Raw genomic sequence first — 23240 nt, 5'->3', positions numbered from 1 at the left:
GCAAGATGACTTTTTTGCCTTTCATAGACTGCTTTGCTTCTCATATATTGTTTTGTTTTGCTATGTTATGCTTTAACATAATGTTCTAGTGCAGAGTGACGTTGTTTCAGTTTTGATGCAGCTGTGCCTGCAAAACATTAGAAAAATAATGTTTTCAAGGTTGCTGAAGTTGTGTGAGAGAGTGGAGTTGTTTCCCCGGGCTTTGAGCAAAAGCAACTCCTTATAGGGAGGATTTGGAAACTGTTCTATGATATTGTTGACGTTTTAGGCTGCTCAATGTTGCGATGCTGAAAATGTATAAACATTTGGCCACCTCATCTTAAAACTAAGAGAGAGTGTGTTCGTGTTACTGCTGCGGTGTGTTCGTGTAACTGCCTCTCTTCCCTTGTGCGCATTGTAATATACTTCTTGAACTGCTACCGATCTGAGTCACCAGTCATTTCATACAACAGGATATTTCCACCCTACTACAGAGGTAAACCAGCACCATCATACGCAGTCTGTGTCCGCATTCCAAAGCGACAGTCGCTGCTTCGAAAGGGACTGTCCCATGGTCCGTTAACCATGGCAGATGAAGAGCTGGTCGGACTGATGCAGCGCTCTCGTCCTATCCACATAACATCTTTCAAGTTCAAATTCTTATGCTCCTCAGTAGCAAACGGTGGAGGATGAAAGGACTCCAGTTCCACAGACTGATTTGAAGTGGAAGACTGTAACCACCTGTGGCAAAGTGGTTGGTAAGGGGAACAGGTGTAGCGGTGATGCGGTGCAGGAGTGATGAACAGACAATAGTGATTCAGTGAACAAGGTGTTTTAATTCGTAATCCAGGTCTGGTGACCGATAAATAATAACTCCCTGGCTATACACACCAATGTGTATAGCGTGGAGATAACAAACACTGGGCACAGTCCCGAACAAAACACAAAACGCGGTCACCAGTCCTGGGTGTGTGCAGACATGCAGGTGCTCGGTGTAGACACAGGTTTGTGCTCTGTGCAGTGGTGCTCCGGATAGTGCTTTCCTTTCAACAGCTCCGGAGGTGTGTGTTAACTGTCTAATAGTGTGACAAAAAGACAGACAATGACTCACAGTCAAAAATAAACACACAACACGTAAATCCTTTAGACTGAGAGCTCCTCTCTCAATCCTTCTCTCTCCCACTGTTTAACCCAAACGAAGGAAAAGATCAGTGTTACCCTGGCCCCTATATGTAATCCCGCATGATATCTAGGTAAACGTTTGCAGCTGCCTTATTACTTGCAGCTGCCTCTCGTTTACCTTTCAAATTAATACGGTCTTACAACAGAGTCTCGCTTCTTTCCAGGCTGACCCACTTCCCTGACCTGGAAAGGAACTGTCAGGCCAGCCCTTCCAGATACTTCTCCTCCCGTTCTTTAGTGCCCTCACAGGTCGGGAGGAAGATTCATCACCAGAATTCATCTTTCCATCACACCACCTTGGGGAGAAAAGCAGGGTTTGCATGCAGTGACACTCTGCTACCATCATCCCAAATACGCATGCAGGAGCTATACACAGACAGCACCTGCAGCTCACTAACCCGCTTTGCGGAGGTGATAGCCAAGAGGAAGGCTGTCTTCATGGCAGATGCTTCAACTCGATGAAGTATATAGGCTCAAACGGGGTCTGCATGAGAGCCTCCAGTACAATCTCAAGGCTCCATTTGGGGAGAGTAGCCCTCCAAGGAGAAACCAGGTAGCCAGAAAAGTAAACAGGGGCATGGCAAGTAGAATCGTAATGGAGTCCAGCCGGAGCCCCACATGCACTGGAGTCAGCTAATTCTTGGCATCGTTGATGGTGAGGCCCAGCCTCACTAGATGCTCTGTCACTAGCGCTGTGTGGGCCACCTCTCCCTCCCGTGACTGGGAACAGATCAACCAATGGTGGAGGTAATTCATCACTCTTCATATTAAAGAACACAAATTGACTCCGTCATTGAGACCAATTGGTTCTAATATCCAGTATGTTTCTCAACATAGTAAGACAAGCATCAAATTCCCTCCTTGAGCTGGTAGAGGTACTTTCTCCACCCCCACAAATCATGATGAGTGTGGAGATGATGCGTGACCAGCTTTTTTTCTATAGTGTTTGGATATTGCATATTCCTAATTGCTGCTTTATGTGCATAAGAACATAAGAACATAAGAAAGTTTACAAACGAGAGGAGGCCATTCGGCCCATCTTGCTCATTTGCTTGTTAGTAGCTTACTGATCCCAGAATCTCATCAAGCAGCTTCTTAAGATATCCCAGGGTGTCAACTTCAACAACATTACTGGGGAGTTGTTTCCAGACCCTCACGATTCTCTGTGTAAAAAATTGCCTCCGATTTTCTGTTCTGAATGCCCCATTGTCTAATATCCATTTGTGACCCCTGGTCCTTGTTTCTTTTTTCAGGTCGAAAAAGTCCCTTGGGTTGGCATTGTCAATACCTTTTAGAATTTTGAATGCTTGAATTAAGTCGCCACGTAGTCTTCTTTGTTCAAGACTGAACAGATTCAATTCTTTTAGCCTGTCTGCATATGACATGCCTTTTAAACCCGGAATAATTCTGGTCGCTCTTCTTTGCACTCTTTCTAGAGCACCAATATACATTTTGTAGTGAGGTGACCAGAACTGAACACAATATTCAAGATGAGGTCTTACTAATGCATTGTACTGTTTTAACATTACTTCCCTTAAATTAAATTCAACATTTTTCACAATGTATCCGAGCATCTTGTTGGCCTTTTTTGTATGTTCCCCACATTGTCTAGATGAAGACATTTATAAGTCAACAAAAACTCCTAGGTCTTTTTCATAGATTCCTTCTTTAATTTCAATATCTCCCATATGATATTTATAATGCACATTATTATTTCCTACGTGCAGTACCTTACACTTTTCTCTATTAAATGTCATTTGCCATGTGTCTGCCCAGTTCTGAATCTTGTCTAGATCATTTTGAATGACCTTTGCTGCTGCAACAGTCTTTGACACTCCTCCTATTTTTGTATCATCTGCAAATTTAACAAGTTTACTTACTATACCAGAATCTAAGTCATTAATGTAGATTAGGAATAGCAGAGGACCTAATATTGATCCCTGTGGTACTCCACTGGTTACTTCACTCCATTCTGAGCTTTCTCCTCTAATCAGTACTTTCTGTTTTCTACATGTTAACCACTCCCTAATCCATGTACATGTGTTTCCTTGAATCCCTGCTGCGTTCAGTTTGAGAATTAATCTTGTATGCAGGACTTTGTCAAAAGCTTTCTGGAAATCTAAATAAACTATGTCATCTGCTTGGTAATTATCCATTATCGATGCTGCATCCTCATAAAAATCAAGCAGGTTAGTTAGACACGATCTCCCTTTCCTAAAACCATGTTGACTGTCTCCCAGGATACTGTTACCATGTAGGTAATTTTCCATTTTGGATCTTATTATAGTTTCCATAAGTTTGCATATAATAGAAGTTAGGCTTATGTTTCCCTTTTTGTGGGTCGGTATTACATTTGAAATTTTCCAGTCTGTCAGTACAACTCCTGTGTCAAGAGACTGTTGCATGATCTTGGTTAGCGGTTTGTAAATAACTTCTTTCATTTCTTTGAGTACTGTTGGGAGGATCTCATCCAGCCCAGGGGATTTGTTTATTTTAAGAGCTCCTAGTCCCTTTAACACGTCTGCCTCTGTTATGCTCAAGTTATTTAAACTGGATAGGAACTGGATGACATGTGGGGCATGTTGTCCTTGTTCTCCTTTGTAAAAACTTGTGAAAAGTAATCATTGAATATATTTGCTACTTTTTTTCTTCATCTATGATTATGCCATTTGTATCTCTTAGATATTTAACCTCCTCTTTGAATGTTCTCTTGCTGTTGTAATATTGGAAAAACATTTTGGAATTGGTTTTAGCCCCCTTAGTAATGTTCATTTCTATTTCTCTCTTGGCCTTTCTAACTTCCTTTTTGACTTGCATTTGCAGTTCTGTGTACTCTTTCTGTGTACTTTGTTTTTGGTCCCTTTTAAACGCTCTGTAAAGTGCCTATTTTCGCTGAATATTTTTTTTAATTGATCTATTAAACCATTTTGGCAATTTTGTTTTACATTTAGATTTGTCTACTTTAGGGATGTAATTGTTTTGCGCCTCTAGTACTACATTTTTGAAGAAGAGTCATCGTTTTTCTGTTAGTCTCTGTTTCATACCTTCATAGTTTGCTTTTCTAAAACTGTAAACCTTAGCTTTTGTCATTACCTTTGGGTTTTTAAAAAGCACTTCAAATGAGACCATGTTGTGGTTTGAGTTTGCTAGTGGCTCTCTGACCTCTGTTTTAGTTATTCTGTCTTCGTTATTTGAAAAGACTAAATCAAGGCATGCCTCCCCTCTAGTCTGTGCCTTGACAAATTGTGTTAGGAAGCAGTCATTTGTCATTTCCACCATTTCAATTTCGCCCATCATGCTACCCATCGGGTTTTCCCATTTTATATGGGGGAAGTTGAAATCCCCCATTAGTATGGCTTCTACTTTGCTACACGCTTTTCCAGTGTCATTGTATAACAGACTATTTTGCTCGGTGCCTGAATTTGGCATTCTATAGCATGCCTCTATTATTATGCATTTATCCATTGATTCTGACCCATATTGATCCTGTGCTGTTTTTTTCTTCCAGATTTAATACCTGGGCTTCAAGACTGTTTCTTATGTATGGCGCTACCCCTCCACCTCTTCTGTCCTGCCTATCTTTCCTATACAGTGTATACCCACAAATATTATATTTGTCCCCATCACTCTCAGACAACCAAGTTTCTGTAACACCTATCACATCATAGTTACTTGTTAGTGCAGTAGCTTCAAGTTTTAAAATTTCTGATACTTCTAGCATTTAGATAAATACATTTAATGGTTGTCTTACCTAAGTTGTTGTCCTTGTTTTGATGCGGTCTCTCTTCTGTTGTTTGTTGATTTATCCCCCCTTCCTTTCTAGTTTAAATGCTTCTGAACCTTGTCTTTTAATTTCCTTCCTAGCTCTCTGAATTTGTTTTGCAGGGATTTTGGTCTGTCTCTTCCAATGTTGTTTGTACCGATGTGGACGACTACTAATGGATCATTTCCTGTTCGTTTTAGGAGCTTGTCCACATTCTCAGTGATATGCATGACGGAGGCTCCTGGAAGGCAGCCCACTGTTGTAGTAAGGGGTTCCAAACTGCGAATTGAACTTGCTGTGTTTCTCAGTGTGGAGTCCCCAACAATCATGACCTCCCTTCTTTTTGCTCTCTGGTCACCACTGTTAACAGGGTCCTGGATGATGTTCCTTTCATTCTCTTGTCAGAAACCCTTATGTTTAAGGCTCTTTTCATTTGGCCTGTGTAAACCAGACTGCAGGACAAGTTAACATATAAATTACTCCTGTGGTATTACAGTTATTGACACCTTGAATTTTGATCTTTTTACCAGATCGTGGGAGGGGAATCGAGTTAGTATGTACAGAATTGTAACAGTGGACACAATGGCCACATTTAACCCTTTGTGGTCCTATGTCGGATCAGGTCCGACATTACAATTTTTCCTTTCCTGTCTGACATCATCAAAAAGACGTCAAGCACAAACCGAGAAAACCTTAGGAGCCGAATGAAGCTGAAAAAAGAGCGTACCTGATAGCCCTGTGCACCACACTGATAACACGAACACAAGAAACAAAAGAAAAGAGCTGCATCTGCATCCAGCGCTCAAAGAATATCACAGATTTGAGAAGTTATAGTAATAAAACAATAACAGGGATTACATTACTAAGGAGTTTGTCCAGCAGGGACCAGAAATAGCGTTACTCTCATCAGCCAGTATAGAGAAAGGAAACCGTACTTCCTTGTGCCAATAGGGACCACAGTGAGTGTTACACTCACAGGAAATCAAACATTTTCAGAGCTCAAGATCAACCTCTCAGAATTAGGATGATATTTTTCAAGGATGATGGCTTGAAAAATATCAAAAACATAAATCTACAGAATCGTGTAGCACTGATAGTTAACACAACATGCTTGCAAACTGTAGGTTGTAGTTTCAAATCCCATGTATACCAGCCCTTTTTTTATATTTAAAGATTTTTTTGCAGGGAAATGTTCCATTTTAAAACAGAAATAAATCACTTAATATAAATTATATAGACATCACAATAAGTATGTTTCCTAGTATATTTCAATTTTCACAAAACAAGTTAATTGTCATGAAAAATTGAAGGTCCTGTAATATAAATACGCATGGACAAATGTGCCTGGGGGCTTCAAAATGTTTTTTTGTTTTTTTTTTGTTGTCTGTGATGCGTGCAACTGGTCCATTTTACAACATCAATAAATCATTTAATATAAATGATACTGACGTCAACATAAATATGTTCTCCAGTATATTTCCATGTTGACATAATTAAGAGTTCATTATCATTCAGCTCAGATGTCTTATAATATACATGTGTCTGAATATAAGTGCCTGGGGTCTGCAAAAAAAATACGTCGGAAGAAAAAGTAGAAGGACATTTTTACCTTCCTTTGGCACCTTATTTCTCTTACTGTATGACAAGCATTTACTTTTTTTTCTACATGACATCTAAGAGTGTTTGGAACTACAAAATAAATGTGAAACTGTACTTTTAGCTGATTTTCTTTTGCTGCACCAATACCCTGAAAACACGTAAACTATCTGTATAGATAGACACTGGCAGTCCTCTCGCTAAACTGTAATTTGGCACGTGGAACTACTGTTCTTCTCGATCTGTAGCAGACAGACCAAAATCCAACCACTTTGAATGAGAACTGTGTTAGTCTCAGTTAAGATTGTTGATAGTTGTTGGCAGTGGGATTGTCCATTCCGAATGTTTTAACCACAATAGCAGGGTCTGTAATGAGTACAGAATGATCCCCAGCCCACATCCTGCTTGTAAGCCCAGCAGCAGAGGGTAAGGTGAAACCAAGCTATCCCAGCTATGTCTAAATGTCAAGTGAAGAGCACTAAATCTTAAAGGACCCATACTGTAAACACTGCATTGGGATGACTTCCATGTAAATCAACTACCCCTCTTTCTACCCTGGATCAACTGATGAAATTTATCCCTGATGTGCTGGAACCTGTTCCAGTGTAATCCCCTTGGATAACTGTCAATGAATTCCTTTCGTACTCCAGTCTCTTATACCACATTGTTATAAAGCTCTCGAGCCACTGAGCTCCTCAGACCCACTGCCTTCCACACTGCAGCAAAGCACTAACCACTGAGCTATTCAAACCCACTGCCTTTCACACTGCACCACAGCACTAACCACTGAGCTCCTCACTTCCATTGCCTTCCACACTGCAGCACAGCACTAACCACTGAGCTCCTCAAACCCACTGCCTTCCACAGCACTAACCACTGAGCTCCTCAAACCCACTGCCTTCCACACTGCAACTCTAACACTGAGCTCCTCAAACCCACTGCCTTCCACACTGCAGCACAGCACTAACCACTGAGCTCCTCAAACCCACTGCCTTCCACACTGCAGCACAGCACTAACCACTGAGCTCCTCAAACCCACTGCCTTCCACACTGCAGCACAGCACTTGAGCGTTAAAAATGGACCAAAAAGAAAGTAAACAGAAAGAGTACACTGAACTGCAAACACAAGTCAAAAAATAAGTTAGAAAGGCCAAGAGAGAAATAGAAATGAACATTGTTAAGGTGGCTAAAAACAATTCCAAAATGTTTTTTCAATATTACAACAGCAAGAGAACAGTCAAAGAGGAGGTTAAATGTCTAAGAGATACAAATGGCAAAATCATAGATGAAGAAAAAAAAAGTAGCAAATATATTAAATGATTACTTTTCACAAGTTTTTACAAAGGAGGATATGGACAACATGCCCCACATGTCATCCAGTTCCTATCCAGTTTTAAATAACTTTAGCATAACCGAGGCAGAAGTGTTAAAGGGACTAGGAGCTCTTAAAATAAACAAATCCCCTGGCTGGATGAGAGCCTCCCAATAGTGCTCAAAGAAATGAAAGAAGTTATTTGCAAACCGCTAACCAAGATCATGCAACACTTGACACAGGGGTGGTACCGACAGACTGGAAAATTGCAAACGTAATACCGATCCACAAAAAGGGAAACAAAACTGAACCAGGTAACTACAGACCAGTAAGCCTGACTTCTATTATATGCAAACTTATGGAAACTATAATAAGATCCAAAATGGAAAATTACCTATATGGTAACAGGGTCCTGGGAGACAGTCAACATGGTTTTAGAAAAGGGAGATCGTGTCTAACTAACTTGCTTGATTTTTTTGAGGATGCTACATCGATAATGGATAATTGCAAAGCATATGACATGGTTTATTTAGATTTCCAGAAAGCTTTTGACAAAGTCCCGCACAAAAGATTAATTCTCAAACTGAACGCAGTTGGGATTCAAGGAAACACATGTACATGGATTAGGGAGTGGTTAACATGTAGAAAACAGAAAGTACTGATTAGAGGAAAAACCTCAGAATGGAGTGTGGTAACCAGCGGTGTACCACAGGGATCAGTATTAGGTCCTCTGCTATTCCTAATCTACATTAATGATTTAGATTCTGGTATAGTAAGCAAACTTGTTAAATTTGCAGACGACACAAAAGTAGGAGGAGTGGCAAACACTGTTGCAGCAGCAAAGGTCATTCAAAATGATCTAGACAAGATTCAGAACTGGGCAGACACATGGCAAATGACATTTAATAGAGAAAAGTGTAAGGTACTGCACGCAGGAAATAAAAATGTACATTATAAATATCATATGGGAGATATTGAAATTGGAGAAGGAATCTATGAAAAAGACCTAGGAGTTTTTGTTGACTTATAAATGTCTTCATCTAGACAATGTGGGGAAGCTATAAAAAAGGCTAACAAGATGCTCGGATACATTGTGAAAAGTGTTGAATTTAAATCAAGAGAAGTAATGTTAAAACTGTACAATGCACTAGTAAGACCTCATCTTGAATATTGTGTTCAGTTCTGGTCACCTCGCTATAAATAAGATATTGCTGCTCTGGGAAGAGTGCAAAGAAGAGCGACCAGAATTATTCAGGGTTTAAAAGGCATGTCATATGCAGACAGGCTGAAAGAATTCAATCTGTTCAGTCTTGGACAAAGAAGACTACACGGCGACCTAATTCAAGAATTCAAAATTCTAAAAGGTATTGACAATGTCGACCCTAGGGACTTTTTCGACCTGAAGAAAGAAACAAGGACCAGGGGTCACAAATGGAGATTAGAAAAAGGGGCATTCAGAACAGAAAACAGGAGGCTCTTTTTTACACAGAGAATCGTGAGGGTCTGGAATAAACTCCCCAGTAATGTTGTTGAAGCTGACACCCTGGGATCCTTCAAGAAGCTGCTTGATGAGATTCTGGGATCAATAAGCTACTAACAACCAAACGAGCAAGATGGGCTGAATGGCCTCCTCTCATTTGTAAACTTTCTTATGTTCTTATGTTCTAACCACTGAGCTCCTCAAACCCACTGCTTTTCACACTGCAACACAGCACTAACAACCATGCTCCTCAACCCCACAGCCTTCCACAATGTATCCCAGAGCTTTCTCTAACCACTGAGCTCCTCAAACCCACTGCCTTGCACACTGCAGCCCAGCACTAACCACTGAGCTTCTCAAACCCACTACCTTCGACACTGCAGCCTAGCAATCTAACCACTGAGCTTCGCAAATCCACTGCCTTCCCCATTGCAGCACAACACTAACCACTGAGCTCCTCAAACCTACTGCCTTCCACAATGCAGCACAGCACTAACCACTGAGCTCCTCAAACCCACTGCCTTCCACACTGCAGCACAGCACTAATCACTGAGGTCTTCAAACCCTCTGCCTTCCTGTGACAGAAATATAATGAGTTCTGGTTGGGGGTTGAGGGCGCTAAATAGCGAAAGGGGAAGTCTTTGGATGGGCTGGCCTGACAGTTCATTTCATGGTCTGGGAAGTCAGTCAGCCTGGAAGAAGGCGAGACTCTTTTGCAGGAATGTATTGACCCGGAAGGTAAACGAGGTAGCAGCTATAAGCAATAGAGACAGCTGCAATCACTTACCAAGGGGTCATGCGTGATTGCATAAAGGGGCCGGAAAATCGTAAATCTTTTCCTTCGTTTGGTTTGTATTAAAGAACTGGAAGGACCGTGAGAGACGCAGAGAAAGCATTGTGAAGGTATTCCTAAGTGTTTGTTTGTTTTTCGGATTATTAGTAATTGTCTTGTATGTATCACTAGACGGCTAAAACCGAATCCGGAGCTGTCGCCAAGGGCCAGCACAAAACAGGATCAACACTGCACTACAGTCGCGATTAATATTGTTAGCACTAATTGTACTGCACCACAAGCACTGAGAGCACTCACTTTGGATTTGTGAACGTGTGTGTCTAATTGTGTGTGTTAAGTGTATCATGTTTATTATTTACGAGTCTGCAACCCCGTTTTCATTCCGCAATACACATTGTTGTGTATTGCAAGAGATTCATTATTTACTGGCTGGTCATCAGACCATTGGATTTAAAAACAAATAAAAAAATCGATTTCACCCTGTAACAGGATGGAGGTGTGTGTGGTGACGTCAGGCCAGAAGCAGGAACACCACCATACAGGTAACTGCAGTGAAAAAGCTCTGTGTGCAGCATTTATTTTCATTAACAAAAATAAATAAAAGGTTTAACAAAAACACTGCTCACAGAGCAAATGAAACAGTTAAACAAAAACAAAGTCTCAAACACAAAAAAAAAAAAATTCTCCCGGTCAGGCTGGGCAAATCGCCTTCACTGCTCCTAGATTGTTTTAAAATTCTCTCTTTCCTCTCACGCTCCCTTTCCTCCTCTAAACACCCACCTCAAGCAGGGAAAACTGCAGGTTTTTTTATACAAGTGACCATCTCCTGATTAGCAACAAATTAATCACTTAATTTGGCAGATGGCCACCTTCTGCACAAGGTTGTTAATCATTCCTGGCAGAGGACGAGTTACTCCCTCGCCTCTGCCAGAACATGTCTAAATAAAAAAAAACAATAACAAAACGCGGCTACAGCATCATATGTAAAAATACATAAATAAATACAAAAACAAAAACCATGGCTTTTGCCGTCATAAATAAATCATAAACAAATACAAAATTGCACAGGGGTGGAGGGGGAGACACTGTTCTAAAAATAAACAAACAAATAACGTACAGGTCTCCTCGCCCTGTCACACACCCATACTTTGTGTCTGTTTGTTCTTTGGGATTATTGCACAAGCACCGCACCTGCTATACACCTGCTACTAATTGCCACTTTGTCACACTTCGACACAGCAGCCGCCCAGCACTAACCACTGAGCTCCTCAAACCCACTGCCTTCCACACAACAGCCCAGCAATCTAACCACTGAGCTCCTTAAACCCACTGCCTTTCACACTGCAGCACAGCACTAACCACTGAGCTTCTCAAACCCACTTTCTTTCACACTGCAGCCCAGTACTAACAACTGAGCTACTGTATTCAAACCCACTGCCTTCCACTGCAGCCCAGCACTCTAACCACTGAGCTACTCAAACCCATTGCCTTCCACACTGCAGTACAGCACTAACCACTGAGCTCCTCAAACCCACTGCCTTCCACACTGCAGCACAGCACTAACCACTGAACTCCTCAAACCCACTGCCTTCCACACTGCAGCACAGCACTAACCACTGAGCTCCTCAAACCTACTACCTTCCACACTGCAGCCCAGCACTAACCACTGAGCTCCTCAAACCCACTACCTTCCACACTGCAGTACAGCACTAACCACTGAGCTCCTCAAACCCACTGCCTTCCACACTGCAGCACAGCACAAACCACTGAGCTCCTCAAACCTACTACCTTCCAAACTGCAGCACAGCACTAACCACTGAGCTCCTCAAACCCACTACCTTCCACACTGCAGCACAGCACTAACCACTGAGCTCCTCAAACCCACTACCTTCCACACTGCAGTACAGCACCAACCACTGAGCTCCTCAAACCCACTGCCTTCCACACTGCAGCACAGCACTAACCACTGAGCTCCTCAAACCCACTGCCTTCCACACTGCAGCACAGCACTAACCACTGAACTCCTCAAACCCACTGCCTTCCACACTGCAGTACAGCACTAACCACTGAACTCCTCAAACTCACTGCCTTCCACACTGCAGCCCAGCATCAAACCAACAACACAAAACAACAGAACTGCAGCAACAGGTTAGGAATCTAGATCTGCACACATATGAAAGCCATGGCAGGCAATGTATTCTCTAATTATATTATGTACAAGTACTACTAAGCAATACTCAGCACTGAGTATGATTTTACAAGTAAAGTAAGCCTGAGCAGGTATTCCAGTGTATCGTACTTTCATTATTTTCTCCAGTGTATTCCCTTTCTATGAATGTATATTTCTATATAGATTTTTTCAATTACTGTTTAGGTTATGCAGTACAGTACATTTATTTCATAAGCAGGCTATTTGCTACAGTGTTCAATAATTATATCAGTTTATGCACGAAATGCAAGTTCTTAGTATAACCCCCCTCCCCCCTCCGCCCAGTATAACGCGCTTATGTTCTCTGTCCCCCATTAAGCTGAAATGAGAGATTACTGTATCTGTCAATAGAACTGCTGCTTCGATTCCCTGCATACACAAACCAGGACGAAGGGAATATTTGTGACTGTAAACATGCATGGGGAGGGGGGGGGCTGTTTTTCTTATATGACGAAAAAGTTAGCAGCCACCCTGGGTACCCCACAATTGCCAAAAACAATTTTCTGCTTCTTTCCACATGAGTGGGCACAGTTTGACTAGAAGCCATTCAGCTCTGTCAAACATATCCCCTTCTCCTCTCCACCCAGCACTGCTCTGTGAATACAAAGCACCCTCCTCGCCTGGGCTCAGGAGCTGCATTCTTGGCCTGGGCCTGCCTGCCAGCCTGGCAACTGCCTTAGCTGTTATGGTCAGGCTCGCAAATTAATAAACAATCAACCACCATGAGATGAAAATGCATTCACTCACTAACCTTGCAGCTTCCTTTCACTGCGCAAACAAGAATACCACTACTGTTAGCCAAGAATGGAGTGTTTAAACTAGGACTCATTAATATTAAGGTCCAGGGCAACAGTTCTCAAATGCGGCCACTGTGGCTGCATGCAGCAATCAGCGGGATTTTGTGCGGCCAGAGCAGCCCCCCTAGCAACTCCTGTCTTAATGAATCTTTATCCTAATGGCACCGCTATCCTTCAGCAGAGGATTACTCACATTGCTTCTGTTTCTGTTAGCCGCTATCGGCCAGCATTAATATCAGTACAATCACTGCATGTTGACTGGCCAAGCTTTCATTCTGATCAGATTTCATTTTGGCATGCATCACAAACCTCACTTTGCTTTGTGTCAGTGCTCATTGGTTGAAAAACGAGACTAGACTTTAGTAGTGTGACCTGAAACAGTGGTGTGGAGTAATATTATTCTTTAGTGTGGAGAAACTACCTGAATATTCGAATGAACATTGCTGCACATGAAGGCAAAAATCCACTTCTGTGTCCCCACCATAAATGACATAGTTGATAGACATTAGAAATGCATACAGTGTCACAACGTGTTTGTCCTTGCACTGATTTACCTTCTTGCCAGAATTTGCATGACAGTTTCATAAATGGTACATAAAACAGGATCAACAAAGTGCTGTTTTAGATTTGACAATACAGGTGCAGGTGTGCTTCACGCTTTCCAAACACTGACCCAACTTGCAAGGTAAATGTTACGTGCTGTATACTGATCAACGTATTGTTTTGTTGTGATCCTAAAATCAAAATGGTGAGGTTTTTCTTTGTACAATGCTCTTTTCCACATTTATTTTTTGAAGAGTTTATTTAGTTAAATCTAACAGTCTTCAACTGCGTGTACAGCTAAAAAAAACAAAAAAGGCATTAGTAAACCTCAGTAACACTATTACTTTATGAAAATGTGTCTTCTGACACTTTGTTTATTGTGAAGAAGCTATTATGGCAGGGGTTTAAAAATAAAATAATAAAAAAAACCTGATGTCTACTTTTGTACTGTTTCGACCTGAGATAGACAAAAAAATATATAACTACTGTGTGACAGGCAAAGTAAGGCGTTGTGTAATATTACATTTTTACATATCATTTTATGATATAGCAGCATTGCCAATTGTTGTACTTTTGTTAGATTTAGTTGGGATGTGTGCAGGATTAGAACAGGAATGTTAATTAGTAATGTACTTTAGTTTCAGTATTGTATTCCTTTATATCCATTTGTAGCTTGACCTGTTGACAAAGAAATAATCATTTAAAACAAAATTAGCAAAACACCAGATTTTTGTCTCCGGTTTATTATTAGGAGGGTCTAGGCATTAAGATCCAGTAGAAACACCAAAGAAGAAACACTTGCTTTATTATAGAAATAAATGAAAACAATTTGAAGTGCATATGTCCATATCTTCTTAATTTTTCACATCCTATACTTTGTATTTTTAGGAAAAAATATCAGTGTGCCACCAAAAAGATTAGTTTGAGAAACCACTGCTCCAGGGGATAATGACAGGTTCGGTCCTGTTTTAATATTTAAATAGTGGTGGTAATTAGATCACTTTTTTTAGATCAGTTGAAAGTTGAGTCTGGACAAAAGACTTTTCTGGTTAATGAATGAGAAAAAGATTCAGCTTGGGTGTGTTAATACTTGATACAACTTTCTTTTGTTTTTTTTTACACTTGTTTTTAGCTTGTAGGTACTGGTTCACGTTTACGTATCATACACAGACAGCAAGACCGTCCGACACACAGACACAGAGACACTCACGGTTGCGGTGAGTCGGGGCCCGTTCAGCTGGGTGTACAGAATGGCATCGTTCACCTGGTTCCGGATGCCCAGCAAGGCCAGCTCCAGGTCATGAGCTCCAGCCATGGCATTGGTCAGCTCCTCCAGGGTGGAGATATAGTCCCACCAGGGCTGGTCCAGCTCCGCCAAGCCGGGCAGGCAGCCCCTCATCACGTTCAGACAGTATCCCAAGCAGGGCTTTATGAGCGTCAGCCCCTGGCAGTGAGGGCAATAATGCATTCTGACCAGGGCCCTGCCACATTCTCTTGTGAAGGCAACGTGTTCCGTGGCGTTGATAACCTCCACCCCCATGTTCAGGGCCTTGCTGAGGGTCCGGCCTGCCTTGAACGAGCGTGACAGCTCCTGGACCAAGTTTCTGGGGTGTGAGCCGAAGGGGTTGACATCTTGCCTCGTCATTCGCAAGCACTCTGCGTACTCCTGTCTCATCATGCCGATACCGGGATTCACCAGTCGGTTGTAGACCAGAGGGAAGAGGTTGTCGTAGAAACGCTGGACCGCCCCCTCCACCGTGTCATCTGAGCCCAGGATGTAGAGGGAGAGGTCAGTGAAGAGCTCTTTGACGAGAGTGGTTGCCTCGCGTGCCAGGGCTCTGTAAGCACTCTCGAAGAGGGAGCTGGTGTGGTTCTGTGCAAAGTGGAGCAGTGACTGGAAGGCATCTGTGTAGAGGGGCAAAAACAAAGTTGAGTTATCCACATATAGGTAAAGGACTGTGGGCTAAGAGAAGGGGATTCTGCCTATATGTACCAACCAAACGTAATGTAAGTACTTTAGGATAAATCTGCAGAACTGAATCCTATGTAAGCCCATTTGCGCAATTGTGCTCACTGTAAGGTCATTTTCCTTGTTTGCATTTTCTCATTAATGGCAACCCCATCTTTCAACAATCTTTCAATAAGTATCACACCTCACAGTGCTACATACTGAATGCTGAAGTTGTTTAATGATGGCACTCACAGTAAAATGGATGCAACGTAGAAAAAATGACCTAAAAATAGTGGTATTTTTCCCCAGCCTTGCACAGACTCCACAAGGTGCTGGAAGGTGTGACGAGGGATCCATATAGTCATTAATGTGTAAGACTTGACAAGCCTCTCTAATGCTATTTCCTTTCTCCATCACAAACTGTTTGAGTCTACAGCTGTCACTTTCCCTGTCCTGTTGCTGACTGTCTGGACTGTGTCACTCTCTTGATGTACCCCACTATCACACTTCCTTCCAATTCTCTTAGATCTTTGCTCATTTCTGGTAGACTGTTTGCAACTGTGCCGTAGGTCACACCACGTGATCAAGTTTATCTGACTGTACCAATTAGGTAGACAGGTCCTAATAAAGTGGCCACACAGGGTATATGGCTGCTCCAGATCCCCATTGCTGGACATCTCCATCCCCAGCAGAGAATAATAAATTAAATAAGAAATTTAGAAGATAAGGAGCTAAAACAAAGCATTGGTTATTATACCTTTGAACTGAACAAGGGTTGAAAGTCTCTGGGAAAAAAATGAATTAAAAAGAGTAAAAAAAATAGTTCAAAGGCCACAAAATATGTTGAATGTAACCCTCTAGACCACAACAATTCCTGTTTCACCAAAATAAACAGCTTGGACACCTCCCAGATTCTAAATTGCAGTCTCGCTTCTAACCAAGGCACTGGGCCTAATTTATTATGCCCAAAACAATTCAGAACTCCCCCTGCACTGAGCGATACTGGCCTGCTGAACTAGAGTGCTCCTTCATGCTTCATTTCCTAGAAAGACAAGCCTGAGAGAAAGCTTTTAGTCAGGGCTGATTTATTCACAGTTCAGTCCAGCTCAGTTAGGAATAAGACCTGTCTGAGATCAATGAAGCATTCCGCTACGAGTTCATCACAGTGCTGTAGATCCGGGATAGATAAAGCCATAAAGTTTCAACTAGTCCTCAGCCCTCTCTCCCCCACATGAACACCAGTGAAAGGACTGGAGCATGCATGTGTGTTTCTGTGTGAAAGTATGCACGGGAGTCTGTTTGTGATTAAAGGCAGACAACAAAGGGTTTTTTTTTTTTTTTTTTTAAAACCTTACTTATAAGCATGCGGCATCATTGTGCTGTAAATAGGTGTTTTAAGGAGATGAAGATTTTTTTCTAGATTTCTCAAAAGCTGCTGTTTTACCCAGTCACTTCCCTTTGCACAGTTTTGCCCAGCTTGACTGAAACAGTTTTTCTGCATGTTGATTTTTCAAAATGCTCAAGCAGGTAAAACTAGCAAACAGTTTCTTAGAGTTTCACCTATAAAAAGTCGATTAGGCAAAAGTATCAGCCAGTTCCATCTTCAGTGTAGGGATTTTAACGTAAATTTTTATGTCAGTTAGGTATCATTGTATCCTGTTTCTCCAAAATACAGTATTGCAGGTTGCATTTGGAACAGCAGATGTAAGGTTTTTGATTGTTTGTTTTTTTTACAAAAACCTCTTAAGTTGGCACAGCCAGCTTGTTTTCAAGAGGGACCCATGCACATGGTTTGTAGTTGTAACAGTCACATGGGTTATTCAGGCTGTGCCTAGATCAGGGGTCTCCAAACTTTTTATGGTGAATAGCTATTTCCGATTCTACTCCTCAAAGAACTTCAAGCTAAAAATAAAGAAAAATATTATTCTTATCTTGACACTGCATGCTGTCTACTAGCCCTGCAAAATCTGGCTTGTAATTAGAAAGCGCAACCAGGATGGAGTCCTTCAGATGCTCATCACTGAGGTGGGTTCAAAATTTTGATTTGACAAAGTTCATGTATGAAGAGCAAGATTCACATAGAAAAGTGGAACCAAATAGGACACCACTTTGATTGCTGCTGTGCAGATTTCTGTACTTGTCCTTGTCCACTAAAGTCCAGAAGTATCTTGCTTTCAACTGAATATCGTTTTGAAGATTAAGAATCTCCATTTTCAGTTCAACACAATCCAAATTAAACAATGACCCCACTTGTTCAGAAATGTCACTTACATCCATAAAGGGATTCGAAGCAAACACATGGCAAACACATTACACATGGTTCCAGCTGCTAAAATCATGAAGTATATCATTAAATTCTTGCCTAAGTCTGGCCAAGAGATCGCAGCATTTTATTGATTTTCCTCCTTATTGCAATGATCAATAATAAAACCGGATCATCAATAATGGCAAACTTCATAACATTTCTAGAATTTATAAACTAAGGCCCAAATTTATAAAGGGTAAAAACCTCAGCCTGGTACTAGCCATGGTGATGAGGAAGCTCCGAAGCGAAAACTGAAATTTACCAATATGGAATTGGAGATTTTGGTACTTGCAGGTCTGGTCTATTGAAGACCAGATGTTGATGATGCTGGGGCGCTAGGATATCCACACTTCAGCATCAAAGGGCAATTACTTTATAGGGAAAATCTAGCCGCGGGTACAGGACAGCCTGTAACACAATTATTGGTTCCCCCGTCTTGTGGGACTGAGGTCACGAGGCTGGCGTCCCATCAGGACGTCTGTTATCATCCACAGACATACGGTTTGGTGGAACACTTTAATCAGACCTTAAAGTCGATGCTGAGATGGTTTGTAATGCACAAGCAGAAATCTTGAAAATCCAGGCCTTGGTCAACGTGGCAATCCCCAAACCAAGACTCAGGTGAGGTCACTACTGGGATTAGCTGGTTATTATAGTCGCTTTATCCATGAGTATGCCACAGTGGTTAACCCTGTAGTCGACCTCACCAAAAAGAGATGTTCCAAATTTAATCAAATGATTAGCTGAGTGTCAGGGGGCATTTGATACTATTAAGCATAAACTGTGCCAGGTCACCACTCTTATTACACCAGATTTCACCAAGAGATTCATCCTCTACACCGATGTGTTGGACGTGGGTTTAGTTGCAGTTTTGTCCCAAAATGTAGATGGAGTAGAACACCCAATACCATATCTCAGCAAAAAGATGTTACCTCGGGAGTGCAACTACTTCGTAGTTGAAAAAGGAGTGTTTGGTCATTAAATGGGCTACTCACTCTTTACAATACTACCTGCTGGGGCATTCACTTGATCTTGTCACAGACCACGCCCCACTCATGTGGTTGAGCACGATGAAGGACAGCAATGCCCGAATAACTCAGTGGTATCTTGCATTGCAGCCCTTCGTGTATCATATGGTACACCGTGCGGGAAAGGACCATCAAAATGCAGATTATTTTTCCCGGGAGGAGGGAGTAATGGGAAAGATAGATTCAGCCAAGTCTTGCTTCGGTTCCACTCTGAGCAGTGGGATATGTGACAGAAATACAATGAATCTTGGTTGTAAATCTTCCTCCTGACCTGTGAGGATGCTAAGCAGCTAAAGTAGAGTTCTTTGGATAGGCTGGCCTGACAGTTATTTCCCAGGGTCATTAGTCGGTCAGTCTGAAAGGCGGCGAGACTCTGTTGCAAGAAGGTATTGACCCGGAAGGGAAACGACGTGGCAGCTGCAGATTGTAGAGACAGCTGCAGTCGTTTACCAAGAGGTCATGCGTGACAGCATAAAAGGGGACGGAGAATTGCAATCTATTCCTCTGCTTGGTTTTTGATATAGAGAAGTAGAAAGACCGTGAGAGACCCAGTGAAAACTGAAAAGAAATATTCATGAGTGTTTTGTTTGTTTTTGTGTTGTTAGTAACTGTTTGTGTTTGTAAACCACCAGACAGCTAACACATATCAGGAGCAGTCACCTTGGGCCAGCACAAAGCCAGAACAACACTACACCACAGTCACATATTAAATTGTTATCACCCACCAGGAGCACTATTGCATGCACCTGGACTGGTGACCGTGTCCAGTATTATTGTGGGGCTGATAACGTGTATTTATTGTTTTGGCTGCAACCCATTGTTTCTGTTACCTCTGTGCATTACACATTGGTGTGTATTGCCTGAGTTTATTGTTTTGGTCGCCAGACCGGGATTAAAAATAAAAGACCCCTTTTCCAAACAGATTACAGTTTTCTGAATGTGATTATTCCTGCACTGCATCACCTCTGCACCTGTTCTCACTCAGCAGCCATTTTGTCACAATGACTCATCAACATCATTGAAGGTAATGGTTTCTGGGAATTTTGCATTGAAACGGGGCCGAGACACAACATTCTGAGTCGCACAACAATTTCAAAAAAACACAGTTAAACTGTATGATACCATTTGCGCAAATGTCACAACTGTAATGATATTGCTTTTTTAACTACAGATGGTTGGACCTCATTAGCTACAGGTGCTTACATTACTATAACAGCATACTGCATCACTGATTCATGGGAACTGCAAGATTTTATTCTGCAAACTAAAGAACTCAAAGTAAGTCACATAGCAGAAAAAGTTGGAGTGTATTTCAGAAACTCGATCTGATTTTAATATACTTGAGTCAGTAATTGCTGTCACTACTGATAATGCACAACAATATCAACGCAGTAGAAAGACACCTCTACTTGGTCAATAGGCTCACACAATTAACCTTGCTGTACAAAAGGGACTGAATGTTGGACTGATTGAAATAATGCTTACCAGGCTCAAACTTTCAGCTGCACATTTCAATAGCTTGCTAGCTGACAAAAGTCTTCTGGATGATAAGCAAAAGTTCGGCTTGAAGAATGAAACTGTAATCAACGATTGCGTGACACACTGAAACAGCACCTATGCCATCTATGACATGATCTGCCGTGCATCAGAGCAACAGGCTGCAGTGGCCACTGTAATATTTGGGGAAAAAAAAGCTCTCACATCTATGGCAAGCCAAATTAGCATTTAGAGATATCTTAAATTGCACTTTAAGATATCTGTTAATTTAGAGATATCGCTAAATCATTTAGGTATCTCTCTAAATAACTCCCTGTTCATTTGAAGGTATCTTTAAATGGACATTTTCACAGGGAGTCATTTTGAGATCTCTCGAAATGGCTTCCTGTTCATTTGGAGATATCTTCAAGTGATTTAGAGATATCTCTAAATGAACAGAAAGTTATTTGAAGATATTGTGAAATGATTTACAGATATCTTTAATTGAACATGAAGTTATTTCAAGATATCTTCAAATGATTTATAGATATCTTCAAAACCCTCATTTTAAGATCTCTAAATGATAGTTTGGCGCACCATGCTAGCCAAATCCATATATTATTTAAAGATATCTCTAAATTATTTGAAGATATCTTCAAACGAACAGGAAGCCATTTCAAGAGCTCTCGAAATAACTTCCTGTGAAAATGCTTTATGTTTTGAATGGACTTCCGGTCTATTTAGAGATATCTCCAAATGAACAGGAAGCTATTTGAAGATATTATCAAACGATTGAGATATCTTTAAGTGATTTAGAGATATCTTCAAATAAACAGGATGTTGTTTAGAGATATCTCTAAATGAACAGGAAGCTATTTGAAGATATCTCTAAATGATTTAGAGATATATTTACAGTGATTCTACAAATATCTTCTATAACATTTACTTGACTAAAATTCTGATAAACTTTTACTAAAGTTGAAGATATCTCTAAATATTTGAAGATATTTATTTACAGATATCTCAAAAACATTTAGAGATATCTTAAAATGATTCAAAGATACTTAAAAATGCATTTTAAATATCTCACTTAAAACTCAATTTAAAGATATATGTAAATCAGTTTGAGATATCTCTAAATATATTTTAGATATCTTAAAATGATTTAGAGATATATTTAAATATTTGAAGATATCATCAAATATTTTGAGATATCTGGAAATGATTTAAAGATAGCTTCAAATATTTAGAGATATTTATAAATGAATTTGAGATACACATCTGGCGAATGGTTACCCAACAACTTTGGCTGTTTTACCTATTCAGCATATCCTGATGAGTCAAGTTAAAAACATAGCACCATCTGAAATTCCTGTCATAAAGGAGATGAAAAAATGTACAGCAATGAACTGTACTGATGCAGGAGATGGTGTGCTATGTCAAGGAGACACCTTTCTCAGCATATATCTTCACTGATGTAATTACCTCTTAGATGTCAATTACAGGTATGGTAAGATTATCTCTTTTGAATCGTATTCAGAATTAATTAATAATGCAATAATGATGATATGGGTCCTCTTTCAAAAAATAAAAAATAAAAAAAAGATTTAAGCCCTAAGTTAATTGATGTATTGTGATTAAATATGATTAACAATGATATGTATAAATAGAGATTGTGTTCCAATTAACAATAATATTTACCACTTGACAAAGACTCGAACGAGTTGTGGGCAAGGATGCAGCAGTTTTATATATATATTTTTTAAATGTTTGTTTAATAAAAATTAAATGAATTTTGGACTTCTGAGTAGTGTGGATCATTACGAAAAATAACACAGTGTACGATCAAGTTTAGTCTCTACATAAGGAAATCGTAAGGAAATCATAAGGAAATCATAAAGGTTTGTTTGACCATTCTCGGATGTTTGGCGTGAAGAGACAATTTCTTATATTATGGACATTACCTTATATTGGTCAGCACCTCTGTGGGAACTGAAGCACTGCAGTGCACAAATGTATATGCGCGTGTGTGTACTTGTCAGGAGCTACTTTATCAACCACAGTTGATAGCTTGCAATCAACATGTTGGTATATAGTGTATAGTGTATAGTGTATCTGTGTGCTGTGTATAGTGTATCTGTGTGCTGTGTATAGGATATCTGTGTGCTGTGTATAGTGTATCTATGTGCTGTGTATAAAATATCTAACCCTAACCCTCCCACAATCCAAAACCTTTCAACTGTCTAAACTACTCAAGTATTTATTATGTAGATTGCTTTAGATGGCTTTAGAATTACAAACACAAAAATACAGTTTGAATGCAGTTGCTTCTATTAAAAACATGTTGTACTGAGCAGGGTACAGCAGGGCTAGTTCAAATACTGCAGTAATATATACACACACACACACACACACACACACACACACACACACACCTGTATATAGATCTGCTATACGCAAAACATGGTACTTTACCATGATACTAACACCACACTTGTGCTTGTTCCATAGTATTCTGCACATATCGTTGATAAGCATAATACTGATAGCTCTAATACTGAATTTAGGGGGGTGCATGGGAGCGGGGACTTAAAGCTTATTTCTATGAAATATGTGATTAGCGACCTTTAACCTTTAACCTCCCATCAGTCTTTGCCCCACAATCGCCAGCTTGATGAGACACCCCCCACCCACGTGTGTTTCATGCTACCATCTCGCAATTTTTTATCTAGGAATGGTTTGCTGTAGCCAGGCTGCCTCCTTCATTACTGTGAGGGGGATGGAAAAACTGACAGCAGATTGCTTACCACACCTGTTGGCTCTTGT

General features: G+C 40.7%; 1 protein-coding gene across 2 annotated transcripts in view; it reads right to left on the bottom strand.

Annotated features, from left to right (window-relative positions):
- Positions 1-23240, bottom strand: part of gpc5b (glypican 5b) — a 342838-nt gene that overhangs the window by 243684 nt on the left and 75914 nt on the right. For both annotated transcript variants that reach the window (XM_041263858.1, XM_041263859.1), the window contains exon 3: positions 14865-15559. In XM_041263858.1, coding sequence (XP_041119792.1) covers positions 14865-15559 — 695 coding nt within the window. The remainder of the gene's footprint in view (positions 1-14864; positions 15560-23240) is intronic.

The sequence above is a fragment of the Polyodon spathula genome, chromosome 11 (assembly GCF_017654505.1).
Source record: "Polyodon spathula isolate WHYD16114869_AA chromosome 11, ASM1765450v1, whole genome shotgun sequence".
Taxonomy (NCBI): Eukaryota; Metazoa; Chordata; class Actinopteri; order Acipenseriformes; family Polyodontidae; genus Polyodon; species Polyodon spathula.
Note: the sequence above shows the minus strand (reverse complement) of the source record. Positions and strands in the feature narration are given on the sequence as shown.